Genomic DNA, 20,145 nt, shown 5'->3' with positions numbered 1-20,145 from the left:
CTGCGCTTTGAATTCCAACAATGGCTGTCATTGCAGGAATTCCAACTTTGCGCAACGCGATTCTAGAAATGTACCGCGTGCATAGTTAGAGTTCTCAATCTGCTCCTCTTAGAATGCGATGTAAAATGATATAAGTATTTTGTGTAGTCGGCCGACAGGTTGGGATAGACCCATACTGGGATATATGGGATAGACCCATAGACCCAGGCCGACCCGGCAGTGCTGGAACGGCTTCGGATAGACCCATAGGCCTACTTTCTTCAGGTTTTTACAACTGTCTTCATCTTCATACTTATAATAATGTTGATGATTATGAGAAAAGAATTAAGCACTGTATAAGCTAAACTGACAAGTAGCCTCAAGGGATACTGAGTAATAAATCTATCCATGACTTCACCCAGCACGGTAGCGCTCTGTGCTGACGGAATTCCGGCACCGCGCGGCCGCCTACAATATGATTAGGCCTACTGGAGACTGTGTCCGCCTTTTCACGAGCGGCGTTGAAGTACACTCGGAAAGACACCGGGAACGGGGCGATGAATACGACTGAAGCCACAGAGACCGCCGTTCAGACGGATACGTAAGAAATTCACATTCATGAAATTTGATGGCTTTTAAAGCAGCGATCACCAGTTGTTGGTTTCTCGGTTAAGAAACTGGACATTGAACATATGAGTATAATTTTATCACAGATAATATTCACATAGATAGCAGGCAAAACCTATTTATATTTTTCTGTCACTCGATGTCTGCCTATATCTGCATGTCAGTCTATCTGTCTGTCTGTCTTTTTGTCTGGGGGGAGGGGGGGGGGGGTGGGAGGGCGGTCGTCGAGGTCAAATGGACTTTAGGGCCTAAAACATTCTGATATATTACTGAGTTGTAAAATGGGATGGAATCTTGAAATGATCGGATTTGTGTGCCGTGTGATATATATGTGTGTGTGTGTGTGTGTGTGTGTGTGTGTGTGTGTGTGTGTGTGTGTGCGTGTGTGTGGTGTGTGTGTGTGTGTGTGTGCGTGCGCGTTCAGTCTGAGTGTGTGTCGAGTCATTAGCCAAGACTCCGATCCCTGGTTATAATCGTTACCAAGACACATTATAAAGTGATTGTACCTTTAACAAACCTTTCGGCGAAGATTCAGCAAGAAGTCTCATATCTTGTCCTGTTGCGTTGACATCAGCACGAGTCTGCAGGATACACTTTGATCTGCCGGCGACGTGTCTGGCTGAGACTGACGGGATTCCAAATCCAGAATAGCTTCAACTAATTCAGCTCAAGAAAGTTATATCGATTTTTGTGAAGACATCATATTTCTGCACTGCTTCATCTTTCTTGACCAGGTAGGAAATACATTTGAGGTGTTATGTTCTTACGTGAAATGATTCCACCATTTTGTGTGAATTTGACCTTTTTGCTTGAAGTTGAAATTGGTTCAGGGTGTTCCTTGTATTTGTTGTCTGCGTGTGAAATGAATCATGCGAAAGTGCACACAATGACACACTTCGATGACGTTTTACTCTTGTATTCAAGAGCCTTAATCACACGCGGCACGTAGTTTGCTTTTATGTAAAGTGGTGTCATTATTTTGTTAAAAGAAAGTATGGATTACCGATGTTTACTGATGCAAGAGTGCTATTTGAATCATACCCAGGTCAACTGTGTATTTTTTTCCTCCATCAACTTTATAACGGTCAACAGTGAACAGGCCCTCACCGATCAAGTCAAGTCAAGTGTGATTACTTTCTAATTAGTCCCTTTTTAGGACCAGCTGATGTAAAAAAATAAAAATAAAAAAAAGCAGATTACTGCATGTTAAATCTATTACCCTCGTTAAAATAAAGAATTCTCATTTCGATTGCCTTTTGTTGTAAAGAAAAAGACGATTTTGTGACTAAATCCTGTCCTCAGAAGCCTATTATTGTTAGACTCAGAAGCCTATTATTGTTGCTATCTTTCTTTTTCGCCCGCTATCATGGAACTGCTGAACAGATTGTAAAAACGTACCGAAGTATTGTAGTGTTGTTGATGTTGTGAGTTGGAATGACGAGTCAGGGTATGTATGAGTGGGAGGGGCTTCCAATATGGGGCAGGGGTACAGGGGCCAACCGGGCGGGGTGTTGACATTTAGCGGAAAGGGGCATTTTGTGCCTTTCCTTGAGAAAAAAAAGGTACATTTGCCGGCTAAGGAGGGTGGAGGGTGGGGGGAGGGGTTTCCAGAACCAAGGAAACCCCCCTCAGATCCAGCATTTAGTGTACCGTCGTGATGTACGCGCGCGCGCGCGCACGCGTGTGTGTGTGTGTGTGTCAGTGTGTGTGTGTGTGTTTGTGCGTGCGTGCCTGTGTGTGCGTGTGTGTGTGTGCGTGCGTGCATGTGTGTGCGTGTGTGTGTGTGTGTGTGTGCGTGCGTACGTACGCGTTTACGTCTGTCTTTTTGTCTGTCTGTGACTGTGCGTGCACGCGAGTACGTGCACTATGATACAATCGCTCATTTTGTCAATAGTCCGTGACAATTAAATTTGTTCACTTGAATCTTCCTCGTCTTTCCTCGTTCGCTCCTTGACGCTATCTCACCGAGAACTCAGCTCGAGTGGAAATGGCTACTTTGGGACGATTGACGATTGATATCCTACGACGCCTACAGTTGATATCCTGGAAGAACGTGGGAAAAACCCTTAGTCTCACACTAATTTTGTCCTTTTCGTCTGCATATGACAACTCACTGCTTTAGTGTCATAAATTACCACGAAGTGTTAGAAACGGTTGATTGCTCACGTAATGAATACTTAACTTAATCCTTCAAGCATTTCGAAATGTTGACTTGAGAAATATTCTCAACGACCATATACATATATCCAGGTGATTTTATTTTTGGTCAAGCAGATTCTCGTTGACAAGAGATGGAGTGTGATACAGTGACGATATCAGCCTGTGTGACGGACGAGTCCATTGTGCCTATAGAAGAGGTGCGACAGGGGTTACGGGAATACGGCCAGAGCATCGCACGTGTGAACTCGTCGCTCGCTGTACTCAGATCTCAGCTGGTCAGTATATAATTATACCATATTTCCGTGATAGTTAAAGCAGTTGCGGGTAGAATGATCGAATATTTAGTACGGAACCGAGACAAATATGACCGCAAGTGTAACGCCCGTTATGTGTGTGTGTGTGTGTGTGTGTGTGTGTGTGTGTGTGTGTGTGTGTGTGTGTGTGTGTGTGTGTGTGTGTTTGTGTGTGTGTGTGTTCCCCACGGAAAAACCTCCGTGGGGAACAAAGGTGTATATCACTCAGTAAATGTAGGTGTATCACTACGGTCTGAGACGAGAAAAATGACGTCATCTGTATCTCGGTTCCATACTGAGTTTTCGGTCTTGCTCCCTACAACTTCAATGTTGTTCCACGATATGTTTTAGCACATGTATGAGACGTTTGCCATGCTTGATTGAAAATGTTTTTTTGTGGAAAATAATATCTCTAAGGCTTTGCAGTTTAACAACAACAACTGACAAACAAACAAACCGGAACAAACGCACACACAGACACACAGACACTGACAGATACCGAGAAACAAACGCACATGTAAACATTCACATACACACACACACACACACACACAAACACACACACACACACACACACACACACACACACACGCAAGCACGCAAAGACACACACTCGCACGCAGGTAAAGGAGGAAAAAAAACCATCACATGTCTACCCAATCATAGAAGCCAGACAAACAAACACACACATTAGCATGGGGTAACATGACTGTATGATTATTCTCTTTTTTATCTCGGATTCTTTTTGTAATTCAAAATCAATTATTGTGTAGACGTTACAATGATACTGAGAAGATGAATGTTCTTCAATGTGAAAGCGGATCTCTTTAGCGTGGCAATTCATTTCTTGTAGTAGGCACACTTAATAGACACTGTTCACTGTTCGTTGATTTCGCTAGTCGAACTCGGTGTTGTTGTTAAGACGCAGGACATTTTAGGAGTGTAGTTTTCCGGACCTAATTACGAAACTAAGAGCTTGCAGAGTTAAGATAAGCTGTATCTCTCTCTCTCTCTCTCTCTCTCTCTCTCTCTCTCTCTCTCTCTCTCTCTCTTTATCTCTCTCTCGCTCTCGCTCTCTCTCTCTCTCTATGTCTCTCTTTCTCACCCTGTCTCTCTGTCTCCCTCTCTCTCTGTGTCTCTCTCTGTCTGTCTCTCTCTGTGTCTCTCTCTGTCTCTCTCTCTCTCTCTCTCTCTCTCTCTCTCTCTCTCTCTCTCTCTCTCTGCCTGGCTGTCTTTTTCTCACTATAGGCTGAAATAGTCATTTTTGGAGCTTTTCACATGTAATCAATCATTTGGGGTACCGATCATTTGTAATCGTCCGGCCGCTTGTCTGTGCGGCAGTCCTTCAATTATTTTTTTACCCTTGCTTTTCAGTTGAATGACGTCTTTTTTTTTTTTGCATTTTAAAAACAGAACAAACATAGGCTATTATACTGTATAGATACTTTGAAAGTCGTACGGAAATGTGCACGTGTAAGACTCATCTTAGGTACATGTGCACTCTTTATTTGAAACATGGCTCCGCTAGGTTGATGTAGTTTACATAGGATTCTTTACGGAGCGGGGTTACCACAAAAGCGGGGTTACCACAAAAGCGGGGTTATCCGTCGAAAAGTTTGAGAATGGATGAACATCTTCAGATCAAAGGAACATACATCCGGTAACAGTCTGATTGACGCTTCACATGCTAATTTGTCCACATGTCCTTCTTTAGTTTTCAGTGGCTCGGGAATTCGACTCCTCCTGATTTGTTTCTCCATTATTTTGATGTTAATCCGCCGAGACAAAGAAGTGATAGTACGACTGTGTAATCTTCGACTGCAGGTTTATGCCTGCAGTCACGTACACGTTCATAAATTAATTTTGATTTGTACATTTTACAGATGGAAATGAGAGAGCAAGACCTGCACCTCCTGAGGCAGCTCATTCAAATCGGAGACAGCATCCGCAAGCTCAGCAGGTCACATGACCGCTACGGCAGGAAAAGGAAGTCTCATCGGGCTACGCAAGAACTGATGACGTCAGCCGCCGACCTGAGTGTGACGTTACGCCGCTTCCGGGGCAGAAGTGGAAGTTTGTTTGGCGGCGAGAATTATAATACTGTGCCCTTAGTGAGACGTCAGAGCGAACCACACGTCTGCATGCTCAGCCCCCCTGGGGACGTAGTTGGTGACGTCAGAAGCTGGGATTCAAGGGGATCTGTATGCAGCACGGACTGGTGGTCAGAAGGTAAGTGTGTGAGCCGTGTGTGTGTGTGTGTGTGTGTGTGTGTGTGTGTGTGTGCGTGCGTGCGTTCGTGCGTGCGTGCGTGTGTGTGCGTGTGTGTGTGTGTGTGTGTGTGTGTGTATGTGTGTGTGTGTGTGTGTGTGTGTGTGTGTGTGCCGTGTGTGTGTGTGTGTGCCGTGTGACCCGCGGTTCACGGAACACCACACTGTACAGGAGCAATTAAGACACCATTCATATCTATCAGCTTGGCATTGTTTGGAGTACGCGGGGACTACATTTGTTGGTTTGATGGCACAAGGGTGAGGTTCTGAAGTCCTAGGGTAGTATACCAAATGTGCCATTTTGGAACATTTTCTGACGATTTGAACTTAAAAAGTGCAAGGGACATTCGCTGTAGCCTACTTGTAATGTAGAAACACCTGCAATGATTTGCTCAGAACTGCTCCGAAACTATGCCAAATAATTAAGTGAATTTTTTTATCAGCGAGCGGTTCGCTTCACCCAGCTGTTCTATGTCAGGAGTCCGGACTTCCATCCGTCATCATACTTTATTTAGTTTTCATAGATAACCATTCGTCAAAGCAGATTGAAACCGTTGGATTGAGGAAGTCGCATGCGAATTCCGCGCCATACAGGGCTAAAACGCTGCGCATTATATTAACAAACACACTACCCGTTGGAGAATATCACCGTGCGAAAAGACTACAAACCTCAGCTTTTTGATTTGAAAAAAATAACGCTCAAACACTCATTCTATAACCTTTCTCGTGTGTGTTGTCATCAATTCAACACCTAAAACTCACTCAGTCGCTCTCGGCTCAATTTCAAATATGTATCTTTGAGAACACTCAGGAGCGAAAGGCAGGACACAAATTATAACTGGCGCAAAAAGTCGTCACAATGAGAATTACAGTCTGGAATGCCCACTCAAAACACGGCCGTTCTCAATTTCAGTAACTGAGCTCTCAAACGTTTGTTGTTAAGGTATTCCTTGCGCGTGGTATCATAACAACAACCCCCAACCTGAAATTATAGCTCTTGGGGCGATGAGAGACAGCTAGATATTATCACTTTCAATGGGCGCTTCTGGGGTGATAACGCGAGACAACTCCTGTGATCTTGCCGCGAGGTGGGGCCAGTTACCAGCCGAAAGAAAGAAGGGGCATAACCTCACCAGAACCGACCATTGTCTGTTTACCGTATAAAATGCACGACTTACACACGAACTGTTACCAAACCGATATGCTATTTGGGACCAATGCAAGTTTGTTTTCCTTTGTCGTGTGATATTGCCGCGAGGTGGCGCCAGTTACCAGCCGAGAGAAAGAGGGGGCATAACCTCACCAGAACCGCCCATTCGGTCCATTGTTGCCAAGTGATCTGACACCTCATGTACCGCGGAAGTGGTATCTTTGTTAGTCCTGGTTTCTTTGTAGCGTGAGTGCATTGTTGGCAGCTCTTTAATCCGTTCTCTGGAATGCCTGTATTTGATTGACTCCAATGTGTCGATCGGGCCACGACGTTGATGTTGTACACAAGCTGTTGCAGGTTCGGCTGACCTGACAAAAGGGCATCTGAAGCCGGGATGGGATATGTGAAGAAGATATATAGGTTTTCTAGGTTTCTGTGGGATTCTTAAGAGTCTGCCTCTCTGGGACATTGTAGAAAAAAATAACCAAACCAATGTTCGAGAATTTTTGATACTGACAAACTTGACCAGAATTTATTCATGTGTTGTGCCGGTGTAAAAGGAAAATGTCTCCACTTGGAAAAAGAGTCCTAGGAGACGTTCCTATAGGAGCAATAGCCCTCGGCCGGACACATTTTCCTATACGTAGAGCGGACTCATTTTCCTGGACAGGAAGTCCATAGCCTATTTTTCGGGATCGTACTTTGGGTCCTGGTTGACATCTGTTCCTTTTCCTATTTTTCCCAGGACACGAAGCGCAGACACTTCACCCTTTCACATCGGTTAAAAAACAACAACATGTTTATAACAGAATGATCCTATGTTTCAGACACACTTGATGGATCCTCAGAGGACGGTCTGGACTTACTCGATTCTGACGACAACCTCGACGACACCACTGTCTCCTCCATCACCATTGCCATCACCACAGACAGCTCCAACGACATGGCATCATCATCACCACCACTTACCAAGCATCTGGAGATACCTGCCGAGGCACCATCAGACCACCTGCACCGGCCAAAGTCGCACTCTGTCGTGGCCTCGACCTTTCTCAGCGGGAGGTCAAACCTGTCCGGAGGTAATAGCGACTACTCGGACATACTGACCAAGAACGTCAGCCTGTGGAAGAATCGCCTGGAACAGGCGCGGAGCGTTCGCGAGCGAGTGTCCATTTTGGAAGAGGAAGGATAATCGTTGGTAAATTCAGGGGTTATAGCTATTTAACCTGCACTTTTGTGATAATTGTTTTACCGAAATGAAATCGACTTAAAGAGCGTTCGCAAGCAGTTGTCCATTTTGGAAGAGGAAAGAAAAGCGTGGGTGAATTCAGGGTTTGTATAGCTATTTAACCTCCAGTTTTGTGATAATTATTTTACCAAAATGAAATCAACTTGAACAGGCACAGAGCGTTCCCGAGCGGGTGGCCATTTTGGAAGAGAAAGGATAAGCGTGGATAAATTCAAGGATTATAAATAGCTCTTTATCTTGCAATTTTGTGATAATTATTTTACCGAAATGAAATCAACTTTAACAGGCACAGAGCGTTCCCGAGCGGGTGGCCATTTTGGAAGAGAAAGGATAAGCGTGGATAAATTCAAGGGTTATAAATAGCTCTTTATCTTGCAATTTTGTGATAATTATTTTACCGAAATGAAATCTACTTCAAGAGGCACCGAGGGTGTCTTTGGAAGAGGAAGGACACGTATGCTTAAAGGAATTCGTGAATAGCTTTAGCCAGTAATGTGTGATTCGGCTGGAAATTTTGGACAAGGAATCGACTTGAAAAGGCACTGAACATACATGAGCGGGTATCCATTTTAGAAGGCCAAGGATAGGCGTGGATAAATTCAGGGATAGCTCTTTAACGAGCGATGTTGTGATCTTTCATCGGTTGAAATTTGAAAATACCAGAAGAGGAAGTAGGCTATACGCGTGGAAGGACTCAGGGATAGCTTTAGCCGGTAATGTGTGATACTTTAATGGTTGAAAGTTACAAACACCGGAAACGAACTCGACTTGAAAGGGCGTAGAGCGTTTGCGAGAGGGTGTCCATTGTTTGAAGAGGAAGAATAAGCGTGCAGGTACTCGGGGAATAGCCTCAGCCGGGGTTCGTTTTACCGCTTGAAAATGGAAATATGGTAAATGGAATCGATGCAGGCTACTGTTAGACCGGAAGGGCATCGTCAACTGGTCAGTTATGCCGGTTTTAATTCGGTTAGACAGTTTTTCCGAATGAAAACTAAAACCATCACTTTATACTTGGGCCTAAGTTTGACTGATATCAGTCACCAAATTTTCCGTTGTTGTGTATGTGAGAACTTTTTTGATTGGGTTTTCGGTTAATAATATACGGTTTTTTAAAAGACCTGGCGCGACCACTGCTCACCAGATTTTGACCTGTTTCCCTTGGAGTCGGAATTACTACATGTGAAGAAATACAAGTCTCGAAAAAGGACAGGTGCGGTTCCAGGGATATATTGAGTTTTTGTGTCACACTGTGTTCATTTTAGGACAGGGGAAAACTTTCTCTGGTGTGACTGTTTTGTGTGAAACTGAAAGGCCAAACAATCCTTTCTTGTAGGTAGACGATTAGTAACACGCGTGCTTTATAATGCTCAGAAACAATGTATAAGTCATTTATAAATTATATCATATATCTATACCGTATATTGCATAAATAACCTTCGACCGAAAGACAGAGAAAGAATACAACAAAATACACAAGACTGCAATTAAGTACGACAAAAACACCTGATATCTGATTGCTAGAGAGAAACGTTTACTGTCCAGGTGTGTGTGTGTGTGTGTGTGTGTGTGTGTGTGTGTGTGTGTGTGTGTGTGTGTGTGTGTGTGTGTGTGTGAGAGAGAGAGAGAGAGAGAGAGAGAGAGAGAGAGAGAGAGAGAGAGAGAGAGAGAGAGAGAGAGAGAGAGATGTGTGTTGGTATGTACGACTGATCATGTACACAAAGGTAACACAAATATAATGCAAATGTATTTTATTATGAAAATACAAACCTCAACCTTTTATTGTGTGTGTGTGTGTGTGTGTGTGTGTGTGTGTGTGTGCATGCGCACGTGCGTACGTGTGTGTGTGTGTGTGTGCGCGCGTCTGTCGGTAAGGCTCAAGAACAGTTTCCCAAATTCGAGCTGAAGAAATATGTACCAAACCTTGCAGTCGCAGAGAACCGTGGCAGTATGTTGAAACTGAGATGAAAGACTTTCAACTCAAAGCCATGACGTTCCCTACACAAGGCTTTGAAAACGAACGGATAAGGGGCGTAACTCCTTAGTCATATTACAGTTGAAAATTCAAAGCGGGTCGGCTTCACTCAATTTCTTGGCATCAGAGGCTTGACATAAATTAGGAAAACAAATGGTTGGACCCATCATGGACCAACTAAAACGCTGTAGGGCAGAATTAATGTTTTGATGGTATTTTTGAACGTTCTCGGCGTCACTGCAGGAAGTGGCGTTCTCAGCGTGCAGAAAGTGAGCGTCAAGTCCCTTTGTATCAACAACGAAAATCGTTGCATCTTTGAATGAATCGAAACGCACGAGTGGTAAGTCTCGTGCGTTTCGATTCATTCAAAGATGCAAAGATTTTCGTGAGTGAACGTGGGAATCCAAGCCCATGAACGAAGAAGAAGAAGAAGAAGAACAAGAAGAAGTTATGCACACACAGAAAGAAGTTAGAGTAAAAGAAAAGAAGAAACCGAACTCACCATTGCTAGGAGAACTGAGAACGTAGACGTTGAGAGTCAGACAGTCCTCGCTCTGTGCAGGGAACTCGGGCAGGATCTCTCCCTCGGTCTGGGGACAGATGTACCCCAATGACGTGGCGTTGAACACCCGCCCCTCCCCAGGCACCGGGTGGGCCTGGGGCTTGGTCCAGCGACGTGGGCCCACGGGGGGCAGGGCGAAAGCTATAAACGTTTGCAGACGGTAGCTAACTGACCTGGGGTTCGTACTCTCAAAAACGACGGGCGCAGTGGCGTGGTGGTAAGACGTCGGCCTCCTAATCGGGAGGTCGTGAGTTCGAATCCCGGTCGCTGCCGTCTGGTGGGTTAAGAGTGGAGATTTTTCCGATCTCCCAGGTCAACTTATGTGCAGACCTGCTAGTGACTTAACCCCCTTCGTGTGTACATGCAAGCACAAGACCAAGTGCGCACTGAAAAGATCCTGTAATCCATGTCGGAGTTCGGTGGGTTATGGAAACACGAAAATACCCAGCATGCCTACTCAACGAATATAGTATAGTGTGGGGAACCCATATGGGCAAACGAGATCACACGTAACCAGACAAATTCTGGAACGCTGAAGAAGAAGAAGAAGAAGAAGTACTCTTAAAAGAAATGAATGTAATTGGAGCCACACCCCCTTTCTCTCCCCACCTCCATCCCCACCCCCAATCTTAATTTTCGCAGAGGAATACTGTTCATAGGAACTGTTTTTCTTTTTGATAATTGAAAAGCGTGTGGTTTTGATTGTGTAATTATGTTCATATGACAAAACAGCCCCTATTTAGAAAAAGCCTTAGGGCTTCATTTTTTGGGTCAATGCAACGGATATGTGCCATCAGTGTTTGAATGTGTGTGCGTGTGTGTGTGTGTGTTTGAATGTGTGTGTGTGTGTGTGTGTGTGTGTGTGTGTGTGTGTACATGTGAGTGTATTTGTGTGTTTGAATATGTGTCTGTTTGAATGTGTGTGGGTATGTGTATGAAAGTGGCGTCAGTCTATATCTTTATTGATTTTGATAATAGTTGTGGCTGTGCAGCATCTTTTGGTACAGGTGTCTGTCCACGTGCACGTGTATGACACTCAGAAACTACACTTGACCCAGTCTGAACGACCAAGGCAGGCGGAAGAGTACAAAGGCTCGCAGATACCTGCAGAAATACCGGTACGGGTGACAACAAACGCAACAAGTCGATATCAACATATTCAGTCAATCTGTCGGTCTGAAACTAAAAGATCAACGCTGAAAACCCGGGATCAGTCATCGCCGAATGACCGAGCAGCAGCAGCAACAACAGCAGCAGCAGCAATAAAAACAACAACAACAACAACAACAACAACAACAACAACAAAGACGACGACAACGACAATTGGATAGTCTTTAAAGTGGAGGCTACCTGGGTGTCCTGTGGCTTTATCCAAGATGGCCAACCGCTTGTATTTTGCCCAGCTACAAGATGAATCACCCAGCTCCTGGCCATTGGTCTTGCCGTCTCCATCCGAGTCTTTCTGGCACAGGCTTACTGTGTACTTGAAGCCCTCTGCTTTGAAGTCCTGGCAACAACACTTTACACATTCAAACCATCTTCTTCTTCTTCTTCTTCTTCTTCTGTGTTCATGGGCTGAAACTACCACGTTCACTCATGTTTTTAACACGAGTGGATTTTTACGTGTATGACCGTTTTTAACCCGCCATTCAGGCAGCTTCACGCCGATTTCAGGGGAAGCATGCTGGGTATTTTCGTATTTCTATAACCCACCGAACTCTGACATGGATTACAGGATCTTTTCTGTGCGCACTTGGTCTTGTGCTTGCGTGTACACACGAAGGGGGATAAGGCACTAGCAGGTCTGCACATAAGTTGACCTGGGAGATCGGAAAAATCTCCACCCTTAACCCACCAGGCGGCTGCGGCCGGGATTTGAACTCACGACCTTCCGATAAGGAGGCCGATGTCTTATCCACTGGGCCACTGCGCCCGTCTATTAAAACCATCCAATGGGGGTGGGACCGTAGCTCAATGGGAAACGATGCGTTCGATTTGAAACCAGTTCGTCGCGATCGGTTTGGGTTCAAGGCCCAGTTTCGGTGGGTGATCGTTCAGTATTCCATAGAGTCAACGTTCATTGCCCACTCCGAGGGGAAAGTAACAGATATCATGTCTTCAGCGAGGCGACATGGTTCGGTATTTTGACGAGAAATGGTCTAATACGCAGAGTCAAAAACGTATATTTTTTTTAATGAGAGATTTAATTGAAACAAACACATACAGACACTCACACACACGCGCGCACACACACACACACACACACACACACGCACACACGCGCGCGCACACACACACACACACACATACACATACACACACACACACACACATACACACACACACACATAAACATACACACACCCACGTGTACACACACACACCCACCCCCAACCACACCTCCACCCCCCCACACACACACTCATACACATATACTCACATGTATACACACACGCACACACACCCACACACACACACACACACACACACACGCGCGCGCACACACATCCCCCCACACACACCCACACATACCCCCCCCAACACACACACATACCACTCCACCACACACACACACACACACATCAACAAAACACCAAGCGCGTTTAGCGGTCTTACTCACCTGACCAAAGGGGTTCAGATCCCCTCCGCCTGCCTGGTTAGTGTGGCCCACGCCAGGCCAAGACTTATCACCCCAGCGACACGGAGAGAGGACGTCATGACCATGCGGAATGCTGTAGCGGTACTTTCCGTAACCCAACGCCGGACCCACCAGTGACAGCACAACGATCTGCTAACAGCAAATAAACAATGAGGACTACACGTGAGAGCGAACAACAAAAAGACCAACAAGTCGCGTAAGGCGAAAATACAATATTTAGTCAAGTAGCTGTCGAACTCACAGAATGAAACGCAATGCCATTTTACTCGTAGCATCGTCAGGCCACCGCTCATGGCAAAGGCAGTGAAATTGACAAGAAGAGCGGGGTAGTAGTTGCGCTAAGAAGGATAGCACGCTTTTCTGTACCTCTCTTTGTTTTAACTTTCTGAGCGTGTTTTTAATCCAAACAAATCATATCTATATGTTTTTGGAATCAGGAACCGACAAGGAATAAGATGAAAGTGTTTTTAAATTGATTTGGACAATTTAATTTTGATAATAATTTTTATATATTTAATTTTCAGAGCTTGTTTTTAATCCGAATATAACATATTTATATGTTTTTGGAATCAGCAAATGATGGAGAATAAGATAAACGTAAATTTGGATCGTTTTATAAATTTTTATTTTTTTTTACAATTTTCAGATTTTTAATGACCAAAGTCATTAATCAATTTTTAAGCCACCAAGCTGAAATGCAATACCGAACCCCGGGCTTCGTCGAAGATTACTTGACCAAAATTTCAACCAATTTGGTTGAAAAATGAGAGCGTGACAGTGCCGCCTCAACTTTCACGAAAAGCCGGATATGACGTCATCAAAGACATTTATCAAAAAAATGAAAAAAACGTATGGGGATATCAATCCCAGGAACTCTCATGTCAAATTTCATAAAGATCGGTCCAGTAGTTTGGGCTGAATCGCTCTACACGCACGCACGCACGCACGCACGCACACACACACACACACACACACACACATACACACACACATACACCACGACCCTCGTTTCGATTCCCCCTCGATGTTAAAATATTTAGTCAAAACTTGACTAAATATAAAAAGCACTGTACTCACGTTAAAAGGACGAAGGTTATTTGTTCCGTGTTCGTCATGTTAACGTGAGTACAGTGTTTTTTGGTCTTTTTGTTGATCTGCTAACATGTTACTTAAGATACATTGCATCGCTTGTGTCGTCTGAGCGAGTTTCTGCACCTTTTTTCAGATAAGTTTACTTTCTGTTGAATTTTTTGTTTGTTATAGCTGCGTATTTTGGGTATGATTGGCTAGAGTGAATAGAATGAAAACCGAATTCCCAAACTTGGGCAATAAAATAATCTGTATTCTGTATTCTGTATTCTGTATTCTGTATTTTGTATACTGTATTCTGTATTCTGTATTCTGTATTCTGTATTCTGTATTCTGTATACTGTATTCTGTATTTTGTATTTTGTATTCTGTATTCTGTATTTTGTATTCTGTATTCTGTATAAGTATAAGTATTTGTCTTCCTGTCCACATAAAAGACCGCTGGGATGAAGATCAGTTAATGTAACGTGTTTTTTTGTGTCATAAATTAAACATTCCAATAACATACCTTTTTTTCCAACTGCCGACGCAAAACGATATCCTTGATACAAAAATCGACAACACCAAACCATCCCCCACCATCCCCCCCTTAAAAACAAAATCAAAACAAAACAAAACACACACAAAACGCCCAGACTTAAATATAGACTTGAAGAAGAAAGAAAGAAAGAAAGAACAAAAAAACGAAAGAAAGAAAGAAAGAAAGAAAGAAAGAAAGAAAGAAAGAAAGAAAGAATCAATGAATGAAAGAAAGAAAGAAAGAAATTCAGCAATCTAGCAAGAAATAAATAAACAAAGAAGATACAAAACAGAACCAAAAAAAAAGACAGCTAGGAAGTAAGAAAGAAAAGGAGAAACAAACAAGCAAGGAACAAATTCGTACTAAGTCTTACTAGTGAAAACATTCCTAAATGTCTCTGCGAACAGCGTGGCAGTGTATTTTTTTCTTTCTCTCTGGTAAAACTGAGAATACAGCTCCGCAGGCTTTTGTGTGCTTGCTTAAATACAGGGGCGGACGATGGGGGGGGGGGGGGGGGGGTTCTGGGGTTTCCGGACCCCCCCCCCCCCAGCCAAAAAATAAAAATATTTTTGTGGTTTTTTTTGGGTGCTTATTGCTGAGTGACAGCAAAGATTATATGTTGAATGAGGTATGCATTTCTTTGTTTTACATTGAGTTTCAATTTTTGGGGTATTAATCAGTGACAAAATCTGCTGCCTGAAACTGGTAATGATCACCTTCAGAATGCACCAGATTGCACCATTTTGCATCCATTTTTTACATTTAGTCAAGTTTTGACTAAATGTTTTAACATAGAGGGGGAATCGAGACGAGGGTCGTGGTGTATGTGTGTGTGTGTGTGTGTGTGTGTGTGTGTGTGTGTGTGTGTGTGTGTGTGTGTGTGTGTGTGTGTGTGTGTGTGTGTGTGTGTGTAGAGCGATTCAGAGTAAACTACTGGACCGATCTTTATGAAATTTGACATGAGAGTTCCTGGGTATGATATCCCAAGCTCTCAAAATTAAAAATATAAAAATTATGATCAAAATCAAATTTACGAAATCGATTTAAAAACAATTTCATCTTATTCCTTGTCATTTTCTGATTCTAAAAACATATAGATATGATATGTTTGGATTAAAAACACGCTCAGAAAGTTAAAACGAAGAGAGGTACAGAAAAGCGTGCTATGCAGCACAGCGAAACCACTTCCGCGCTAAACAGTCTCGTCAGTTTCACTGCGTTTTGCACGAGCGGCGGACTACGGTCATTGTGAAAAAATGCAGTGCGTTCAGTTTCATTCTGTGAGTTCGACAGCTACTTGACTAAATGTTGTATTTTCGCCTTACGCGACTTGTTTGGTCTTTTTGTTGATCTGCTAACATGTTACATTGTATCGCTTGTGTCTTCTGAGCGAGTTTCTGCACCTTTTTTCAGATAAGTTTACTTTCTGTTGAATTTTTTGTTTGTTATAGCTGCGTATTTTGGGTATGATTGGCTAGAGTGAATAGAGTGAAAACCGAATTCCCAAACTTGGGCAATAAAATAATCTGTATTCTGTATTCTGTATAAGTATAAGTATTTGTCTTCCTGTCCACATAAAAGACCGCTGGGATGAAGATCAGTTAATGTAACGTGTTTTTTTGTGTCATAAATTAAACATTCCAATTACATACCTTTTTTTCCAACTGAATTGAATAGAACTTTATTTCAAGGATTAAGATTTAAGGCTACGCCTTTTCTTACAATCTGTCCTTGGGACGCACAGACACACAATGATAAAATTGCAAAAATTAAAAAGTTAAAAAGTTTACCATCAAAAGGAGGTCAGAAAACTTCAGCAAAACAGTCTAAGAGTGAGTGTGTGTGTGTGTGTGTGTGTGTGTGTGTGTGTGTTTGTATGTATGCGTGTGTGTGTGTGGGTGTGGGTGTCTGTTCATGAGTGTGTGTGTGTGTGTGTGTGTGTGTGTGTGTGTGTGTGTGTGTGTGTGTGTGTGTGTGTGTGTGTGTTTGAAAGAAAAAGTTTTTTGCAATGACTTTTTCATGTTATTTCTATAAAGCTGAAATTGATTCATAAGACATTTGCATTTATGAACAAACATTCTACACTTACATGAAGAAACATTAGTTCTTAGATTGTCTTTCTTATGTTAATCTACCTTTAATATGGAAACAATGAAGCAAGAGCAATTATATGTAAGGGACAGTTAGATTAGATGTCTATATCTGAACACTTTGTTTTATTTTAGTCTTGAGAAGAGAATAATAATGTTGTAGTTCTGTTAAAAGATGGACAAAGGAACTATTTTGGTCGTCAATGTGATTACTTTTGGTATTTAATTGGAAAACAGTGAGAAGTTATCATGAATATTTGATGAAAAATGTTTTTGACATTTTCCTAAAATTTCACGTTTAGGGGGTAGGGGAGAAATATCTCATCTGGTGTCGCAACAAATCCTCTCAGGAATTCCAAATGGGGCTTGAAATGATCCAAAGGCATTGTAGTTTCTAAAAAATGAAGCAGAAAACCCAAATTTGCTGAAACCTTTTTCTTATCAAAGTTGACAAGCTTTGCGCACTGTGAAAATGACGGTTCGCGCCTATCAAGCATCACTACAGCCAACCTATCAAACATTGAACACTGTAATGGGTATTTTTTACAAGATTAATGATCAACTTAACTGTTTTGATTTCAAAAATGTGGTTCTCTGTTCATTCATTGCAGCTGTGCATTGTTGTGATTGCACAGATAAATTTAGCGTTCGAGGGGGTACCCTTAAACAAAGGGGCATAATTAGTAGTGGGAATGAGTTTTTTCGTGGCAAACTTGTTAAAACGTGTTCAGTAGACCCAAATGAATATCTCTAGCCTAATGAAGCTGGATCCTGAGGGCCTAGCTGGCTTGGAGCCTAATACATTGCATCTCTTGTGTCTTCTGAGCGAGTTTCTGCACATTTTTTCAAATAAGTTTACTTTCTGTTGAATTTTTTGTTTGTTATAGCTGCGTATTTTGGGTATGATTGGCTAGAGTGAATAGAATGAAAACCGAATTCCCAAACTTGGGCAATAAAATAATCTGTATTCTGTATTCTGTATTCTGTATAAGTATAAGTATTTGTCTTCCTGTCCACATAAAAGACCGCTGGGATGAAGATCAGTTAATGTAACGTGTTTTTTTGTGTCATAAATTAAACATTCCAATAACATACCTTTTTTTCCAACTGCCGACGCAAAACGATATCCTTGATACAAAAATCGACAACACCAAACCATCCCCCACCATCCCCCCAAAAAACCCAAAATAAAACACACACAAAATCAAAACAAAACAAAACACACACAAAACGCCCAGACTTAAATATAGACTTGAAGAAGAAAGAAAGAAAGAAAGAATCAAAGAAAGAAAGAAAGAAAGAAAGATAGAAAGAAAAAAAGAAAGAAAGAAAGAAAACAATTCAGCAATCTAGCAAGAAAGAAATAAACAAAGAAGATACAAAACAGAACCAAAAAAGACAGCTAGGAAGTAAGAAAGAAAGGGTGAAACAAACAAACAAACAAGCAAGGAACAAATTCGTACTTACTAGTGAAAACATTCCTAAATGTCTCTACGAACAGCGTGGCAGTGTATTTTATTCTCTCTCTCTGGTAAAACTGAGAATACAGCTCCGCAGGCTTTGTGTGCTTGCTTATAAAACTCTGCATTAGCACTACACGGGCAGACAGGTGTGCAGACAATTACAGACAATGTTTTAAACAAACATCTTAAATTACAAAACATAATACTCTTTCAGCAGCTGCTCGATTAAGTTTTAGTATTTACTAATCCACGAAGACGTTATTGGCCGGCAGCCATTTTAAACTGAAGAGAAGATAGGAATAAATCAGCGAAGCAGTGAAGTACTAATGTCTTATAATGTTAAAAAATATCGATTTGTGTTCATAACCACACAGAAAGACAAACGCACTCTCTAGCACACGCACGCACGCACACACGCATGCATGCAAGCACTCTTGCGCGCACGCACTCTTGTAAGCACACACACACACACACACACACACACAAACACACACACACACACACACACACACACACACACACACACACACACCCACACACACACACACACACACACACACAAAGCATGGATTATAAAGACAGCTCTGCCAATAATATGTGTAGAGTTCATGTACTTTGTGACTATCCATTCGAAGTAATCGGAACCTTTCAAAGATTTGTTCAACGGTTGATATTTAAAAAGGTAATGGCAGTCAGGATTACATGAGGTTTTGTGACCTCAGTTGGGTTATTCTTTGGATATTTATCTTCCTTTGTAAGAGGAATTTCCCCAAGGATAATTAGTACACCAAACACCGAATTCGAAAAAGGTTTGATTAAAGGACAAGAACTTAGTCTCACACAATTAATACTACACTTAGTGTATTTGTTCTGCACAGCAGGCCAATACCTCCTCAAGCCTCGGTCCCACTATCACGAATATTTTGGCGAACCACAACGAGTTATCACGATTTTGCCACAACGATGTTTGCCACGAATGATTGCGAATAATCGACCGAACAAGAACGAAGTAAAACAATCACCACAACGACCTCGGCGATTTTCTCCACGTATCCCAAATCGTTGTAGTTCGCCGTCAAAATTCGTGACAGTGGGACCTATAGGGTTTAGTGAAACACTGAGTTTTTTTCAAAGGCACGCTCCTTCTCTTGAGAACATTGCGGCTCACCATCTCAGGGCCAGGTTTTTACATGCAATAAGACCACGTCTCCATTTGGAAGCGTACACAGAAGTTACTGAACATCCTGACTTCTTGCTGTGGTGAATCGGAACTTCTTGAAAGAATTAGTTTTGTAGAAGACACAATGTATCATTTTAAGAAAACGAATTCATCTAAAAATTCCAACTGTGCACATATACTCGTACCTCCCAGGTGTTAATGTTTAGTATGTGACCAAGTGGAGGGATGGTTTTATCCTAGGTGAAAGCCTGTCGAGATCTGAGATCGAGACCGTGAGCCGAATGTGTGTGTGTGTGTGTGTGTGTGTGTGTGTGTGTGTGTGTGTGTGTGTGTGTGTGTGTGTGTGTGTGTGTGTGTGTGTGCGTGCGTGTGTGTTCGTGTGTGTGTGTGTGTGTGTGTGTGTGTGTGCGTGTGCGTGTGTGTGAGAGTGTCCCTTTGTTTGTTCAGCGCTGGTTGTCAGGCTTATTCCGAACTTGGTCCCACTATTAAAAGCACCAGAAATAGAACTTGGTCCCACAAAGCGAGCATGTCTTTGTTCTACTGCCATTCGCCATGCAAAAACTAACATAGATAACGAAAAGTACGGTTACTTCATGTTCATGATGATATGGTTCCCAAAGTTAAATGAGCACTAACAGATGAGCTGAGAACGACGGGCGCAGTGGCGTGGTGATAAGACGTTGGCCTTCTAATCGGGAGGTCGTGAGTTCGAATCCCGGTCGCTGCCGCCTGGTGGGTTAAGAGTGGAGATTTTTCCGATCTCCTAGGTCAACTTATGTGCAGACCTGCTAGTGACTTAACCCCCTTCGTGTGTACACGCAAGCACAAGACCAAGTGCGCACGGACAAGATCCTGTAATCCATGTCAGAGTTCGGTGGGTTATAG

The 20,145-nt window shown here is 42.7% G+C and overlaps 2 protein-coding genes across 6 annotated transcripts; one reads left to right on the top strand and one right to left on the bottom strand.

The window, feature by feature from the left end:
• Positions 1-1,146: 1,146 nt before the first annotated feature.
• LOC138963131 (uncharacterized) lies at positions 1,147-9,502 on the top strand. Of its 2 annotated transcripts, XM_070335156.1 has the most exons (4): positions 1,147-1,340; positions 2,881-3,041; positions 4,943-5,288; positions 7,304-9,502. In XM_070335156.1, the coding sequence occupies exons 2-4, from the start codon at positions 2,898-2,900 to the stop codon at positions 7,666-7,668; spliced, it is 855 nt and encodes a 284-aa protein (XP_070191257.1). In that variant the 5' UTR covers positions 1,147-1,340; positions 2,881-2,897; the 3' UTR covers positions 7,669-9,502. The 2 variants fall into 2 exon arrangements, with proteins under 2 accessions (XP_070191257.1, XP_070191258.1); XM_070335157.1 differs by lacking the exon at positions 1,147-1,340 and having other exon boundaries at positions 2,667-3,041.
• A 1,702-nt stretch (positions 9,503-11,204) lies between these two features.
• Positions 11,205-18,204, bottom strand: LOC138961042 (temptin-like). 4 transcript variants are annotated; one of them, XM_070332638.1, is made up of 4 exons: positions 18,085-18,204; positions 12,880-13,050; positions 11,610-11,766; positions 11,205-11,363 (listed from the first exon to the last, which is right to left on the bottom strand). In XM_070332638.1, the coding sequence occupies exons 1-4, from the start codon at positions 18,094-18,096 to the stop codon at positions 11,296-11,298; spliced, it is 408 nt and encodes a 135-aa protein (XP_070188739.1). In that variant the 5' UTR covers positions 18,097-18,204; the 3' UTR covers positions 11,205-11,295. The 4 variants fall into 4 exon arrangements, with proteins under 4 accessions (XP_070188739.1, XP_070188741.1, XP_070188740.1 ...); XM_070332640.1 differs by having other exon boundaries at positions 12,880-13,047; positions 18,085-18,183; XM_070332639.1 differs by lacking the exon at positions 18,085-18,204 and adding an exon at positions 14,901-15,002 and having other exon boundaries at positions 12,880-13,047.
• Between the last annotated feature and the right edge of the window lie 1,941 nt (positions 18,205-20,145).

The sequence above is a fragment of the Littorina saxatilis genome, linkage group LG3, assembly GCF_037325665.1.
Source record: "Littorina saxatilis isolate snail1 linkage group LG3, US_GU_Lsax_2.0, whole genome shotgun sequence".
In the NCBI taxonomy this organism is placed as follows: Eukaryota; Metazoa; Mollusca; class Gastropoda; order Littorinimorpha; family Littorinidae; genus Littorina; species Littorina saxatilis.
This window is presented reverse-complemented; position numbering and strand designations above follow the sequence as displayed.